The sequence below is a fragment of the Orbicella franksi genome, chromosome 13, assembly GCF_964199315.1.
Source record: "Orbicella franksi chromosome 13, jaOrbFran1.1, whole genome shotgun sequence".
Classification (NCBI taxonomy): Eukaryota; Metazoa; Cnidaria; class Anthozoa; order Scleractinia; family Merulinidae; genus Orbicella; species Orbicella franksi.
This window is the reverse complement of record NC_138157.1, coordinates 11,623,049-11,628,520: the sequence shown is the minus strand read 5'-3', so window position 1 is coordinate 11,628,520 and position 5,472 is coordinate 11,623,049. Positions and strand designations below refer to the sequence as shown.

The following is a 5,472-nucleotide window of genomic DNA, read 5'->3' as shown; positions in this document are numbered from 1 at the left end:
CTCTAAAAGAAGGAATCTCCAAAAGGGGGAATCTCTAAAAGGGGGAATCTCTAAAAGAGGGAATCTCTAAAAGAGGGAATCTCTAAAAGTGGGAATTTTTAAAAGCGGGAATCATTAAAAGCAGAAATCATTAAAAGCGGTAATCTTTAAAAGAGGGAATCCTTACAACTGAGAATCTTTAAAAGTGGGAATCTTCAATGCTTATGGCCTGCGAACATGCTCTCAAGTGGGAAATTTGCGAAACGAAATTGCAACGCTCGGCTCGGCTTCCCTTCGCTCGCAAATATTTCTTTTCGTCCGTTCCACACGCTCTCGCTAGAACGCCTGTTCGCAGGATAAAATACCTTTTAATAAATGTTTTTAAAAACCAGGTAAAGTTTATTAGTAGTAGTTATTACTGCCTCTGACATTCCGCAATCTAGCCATTTTACAGGAAATGTCACAGGAACGCGCAAAGGTCAAGTTTAAAAACTGATCTCCTCAGGGAATATCTCTGTCAGGTTATATCTGTCAGAATATATATCTCAGGTTTATATGTATATGCCACTTTGTTCCACACGTTGGTCGATGAAAGAAAAACGACAATACGGGATTGTTATTCGCTGACGAACAAATTTTTATGGTGCGTTTTCAGGGTCAAAATTAAAAACTAACTTTTCCACCTTTCCTTACCTGCTAAGTAAAATGTCTGTCATTTCCTGTCTTTGAAATTAGACAGTACGCATCTCTTTTGACCTCCGAAACAATACATTCCGCGTTTCCTGAATACTAAAATCATAACATCCGGCATATTTTGACCTTTGAACAAAATTCTCCGCGTTTCCTGACTTCTCTCGAATTTTAAGTCCGGCATGTTCTGACTTTCAATGTAATTAGTTACCAAATACCGTACTACTTAGTTTAAACATCTCAACTAAACATCCCATGCCGGCACCTGACAAACCATTTAGTTCATAATGAAATCTCGCCGCTAAGCCGACATTGTGATTTGCAAAATTTGCAAATGCGCGTTTTCTGACTTCTCGATTCTACCAGGCGTCTTTTCCGCGTAGGCGTGGATCCTACAATAATACACATAACATGTGATCAGAGTTTTCAAATTGGAATAAAGTAACAGGAGGAAATCATAAAGTAGGCGGCACACTCTAGGGTCATGATAAAGGAGGCCACACGTGTAGAGGAGTGCCGGAATGGCTTACCTCCTCCTGCACGGGGGGAGGGGGGGGGGGGAGGGCAATGGGATGAAGACCGTGGTAAATTTGAAAATCTATTTGTCTTGAGAAGCATTTTGATGACTGAAAAGTGCTTTTGTCGGAGGCTACTGTACACTTTATTTTAATAAGGGTTTATTAAAAATTCCTTGAGGGGAGTCCATATTCTGCCACTGCTTGTTGGAAAAGGCCAAGAACAGTAGCTGCGGTATTCTTTGTTCCAGCCCTAAGATATACAGGAAATCTTGTGTATCCATCAACTCCACAATGCACTACAATCTTCCATCTGAAACTTAAAAATACATGAGTCCATACTTTGCTGTCCTTTCATGGATTCTGTCCTCACTACCAACAACTAGTCTCCTTCGTAGCCGTTTTTTGGGTGTCACGCAACGCTTCTTTGGAGAGAGCGTTGCGTAACATCCCCCCACCCTCCACCCCGAAAAAAAAAACCGGCTGGGAAAGAGACTAACCAACAACCACCTGTATTAGAAACTAGGCGCAATAAATCTGAATAAATTTTATTTATAATCAATTACGAATAAGGTTCACCTGATCAATTTATGATTCCAGTCTATGTGCCATGTGCCACAGTACACAGCTCTTGGTGTAAGGAATAGCCATCTCACTGCAAGTCCCTCCGGATCCGTTCTTTGCATGCATTCTCGGGCTCTCAGCTGGAGCACATTTATATTGCGCAACACTAGCTGCGATTGGACCCTCCGATATCCCGCATCTGGAAAATCCCTATGAAAGGATCTTACCGTGTTATCAAGGTCATCATCACTAATGGTTGTCGTCCTGTCGGTAATGGAGATATTGTACTCCCGCATACGTCTTTTTATGGTACTCTCACTCACACCAAGGGCTCTGGACATGTCGGGTAAGTTGATTTCATAATCGGCAAGATATTGCAGCTGCTCCCGTGGAATCTCGAACCTAGGACGCCCAACCGTTCTAGGCTGGTTTGCTACTGCCGGGGAGGAATGATACCAATTCCGCTCTACCTCCGACAACATTCGCGTCACAGTGGCGAGTGAGGGTCGAACTGTATCAAACACCTGCATGTTGTCAGCAAGTCGAACCAAATGGCGAGAAATTTGTTCCAATCGGAACAGAACATAATCAGCCACATCTTCACTAACTGTGTCCTGTTGAAGTCTCCTTGCAAGGTCGAATGATGTATGGCGAAGACTGCTCAAGAATTGCTCTTGTGCCGTCGACCTCATTAATAAATCCCCGGGAAAACTCCGGCCCCCTTGGGTCCTGGCACTAGGTTTGCATCAGGGATCCAGGCTTGCGCGGAAAAGACGCCTGGTAGAATCGAGAAGTCAGAAAACGCGCATTTACAAATTTTGCAAATCAAAATGTCGGCTCAGCAGCGAGATTTCATTATGAACTAAATTGCTTGTCAGGTGTCAGTATGGGATGTTACGTTGAGATGTTTAAACTAAATATTACAACATTTGGTAACTAATTACATTGAAAGTCAGAACATGCCGGACTTAAAATTCGAGAGAAGTCAGGAAACGCGGAGAATTTTGTTCAAAGGTCAAAATATGCCGGATGTTATGGTTTTAGTATTCAGGAAACGCGGAATGTATTGTTTCGGAAGTCAAAAGAGATGCGTACTGTCTAATTTCAAAGACAGGAAATGACAGACATTTTACTTAGCAGGTAAGGAAAGGTGGAAAAGTTAGTTTTTAATTTTGACCCTGAAAACGCGCCGTAAATTTTAACCTACATTTTATCCGGACTTGTTCTTTGTGACCACTTTCGCTTAGATGTCGCGACAAGATCGGTTGTCATCTTTCACTGTGCTAAAACATACCTGGTGAGGCGTTCAATTTCAATTGTTGACAGCCCTAGGTTGTTTAACTTTTTGAAAATTTTGCCGGAAATTTTTTTCTAGTTACAAAAAAATTGAATGGCGGGCGACCTAGGAAACCATGTGAATGCATGAATCGCCAACTGCTCGCGGGAGGTTTGATTCAAGGCGTCGCATCGGTGGTAAGGAGATTTTCGTGCCAGTTTTTCACAATACTTCCTAGAGAAATTCATTTGTTCTAGTCAGAGATTTTGGCGGAAATTTGCTCAGTATAATCAGTGATTCCTTGCTAATCCAGACCGCTCTTTGCGCCATGCCGTCAGGTGGAGAGGAATTTAAAGTTCCTCTGCCATTTACTTTTCGAAAGAAAAAGGTCGCTAAGTTCCAAGGTCTTCCACATTTTAAGTGGGATGACCTCGGCACACAGGATGTTATCGAACAAGGTTCATTTGGTGCCGTATTAAGAACTAAATATTCCCAGAACGCTCGCGAATCAGTAGACGTCGTAGTGAAGAAACTGCTCTCGTCCTCTGCGGCTTTGTTGAAGCTTTTGCCAAAGAGGCCACGTTGTTGTCACAGCTACGCCACGAAAACATCGTCCAGTTCAAAGCTGTTTGCCAGGACCCCATGGCAATTATGCTAGAGTACGTGTATTTCGATATTGAAGTTTTCGGCGGTGAAGGAAAGCTGAGCTCGTTAACGAGTTAATGTATCTTATCGACAGTCAAGACTGCAATGGAATAGAGGGCACATTTATGGATAAGATTGCCGTTGATGTTGTAGGAGGACTGCTCTACTTGCAAAAAAATGGAATAGCGTACAGGGACTTAAAATGTGTTAGTTAGCAATCACCACTATCGTGAGGAGACGGATCGAAATAAGATAGCTTACGCGTGGAAACACGAGCCCGTGATATGTAAGCTCACTGATTTTGGCGAAAGCCGATCGCTAGATATCCAAACGAGATCTGTACGTCACTCCTGAACTAAGAATATAGATAGAACCTTTAGGGCTTAGAACATAGGCACATATCGTTGCCAGGTTTGTTAGTTTTGTTCTGTTGTTTTGGAGTGCTTGACGAAATCCTGCTTTCTGGTTTAATTTACGATAAAAGCAGATATTGTTCAGTCGCCATCAATTTGTAGGAGCTGGGAAAACACTAAGAAAACACTAAGAATATACTGTTATGAAAATTTGTTATTTGCTTTTGTGGTTTAGAATAAATTAAATTATCGTTTTGTCTACAGGAAAAAAAAGCACGAGAGTAATATCAGATTACAGATTGCCCCTTTTAGAGATTCCCCCTTTTAGAGATTCCCCCTTTTAGATATTCCCCCTTTTAGAGATTCCCTCATTTAGAGATTAAACCCTTTTAGAGATTCCCTCTTTTAGAGATTCCCCCTTTTAGAGATTCCCCCTTTTAGAGATTCCCCCTTTTAGAGATTCCCCCTTTTAGAGATTTCCCCTTTTAGAGATTCCCCCTTTTAGAGATTCCCCCTTTTAGAGATTCCCTCATTTAGAGATTAAACCCTTTTAGAGATTCCCTCTTTTAGAGATTCCCCCTTTTAGAGATTCCCCCTTTTAGAGATTCCCCCTTTTAGAGATTCCCCCTTTTAGAGATTCCCCCTTTTAGAGCTTCCCCCTTTTAGAGATTCCCCCTTTTAGATATTCCCCCTTTTAGAGATTCCCCCTTTTAGAGATTCCCTCATTTAGAGATTAAACCCTTTTAGAGATTCCCTCTTTTAGAGATTCCCCCTTTTAGAGATTCCCCCTTTTAGAGATTCCCCCTTTTAGAGATTCCCCCTTTTAGAGATTCCCCCTTTTAGAGATTCCCCCTTTTAGAGATTTCCCCTTTTAGAGATTCCCCCTTTTAGAGATTCCCCCTTTTAGAGATTCCCTCATTTAGAGATTAAACCCTTTTAGAGATTCCCTCTTTTAGAGATTCCCCCTTTTAGAGATTCCCCCTTTTAGAGATTCCCCCTTTTAGAGATTCCCCCTTTTAGAGATTCCCTCATTTAGAGATTAAACCCTTTTAGAGATTCCCTCTTTTAGAGATTCCCCCTTTTAGAGATTCCCCCTTTTAGAGATTCCCCCTTTTAGAGATTTCCCCTTTTAGAGATTCCCCCTTTTAGAGATTCCCTCTTTTAGAGATTCCCCCTTTTAGAACTTCCCCCTTTTAGAGCTTCCCTCCTTTAGAGATTCCCCCTTTTAGAGATTCCCCCTTTTAGAGCTTCCCTTTTTTAGAGATTCCCCCTTTTAGAGATTCCCCCTTTTAGAGATTTCCCCTTTTAGAGATTCCCCCTTTTAGAGCTTCCCTCTTGTAGAGATTCCCCCTTTTAGAGATTCCCCCGTTTGGAGATTCCCTCTTTTAGAGATTCCCCCTTTTAGAGATTCCCCCTTTTAGAGATTCCCCGTTCCCCCCTTTTCCTCCAT

At 42.0% G+C, this 5,472-nt stretch overlaps 1 protein-coding gene across 1 annotated transcript; it reads right to left on the bottom strand.

Annotated features, from left to right (window-relative positions):
- Window positions 1-1,349: 1,349 nt before the first annotated feature.
- LOC145466691 (uncharacterized) lies at window positions 1,350-2,429 on the bottom strand. Its single transcript, XM_081450402.1, has 2 exons — window positions 1,764-2,429; window positions 1,350-1,497 (listed from the first exon to the last, which is right to left on the bottom strand). The coding sequence occupies exons 1-2, from the start codon at window positions 2,276-2,278 to the stop codon at window positions 1,350-1,352; spliced, it is 663 nt and encodes a 220-aa protein (XP_081306528.1). The 5' UTR covers window positions 2,279-2,429.
- Window positions 2,430-5,472: the final 3,043 nt, after the last annotated feature.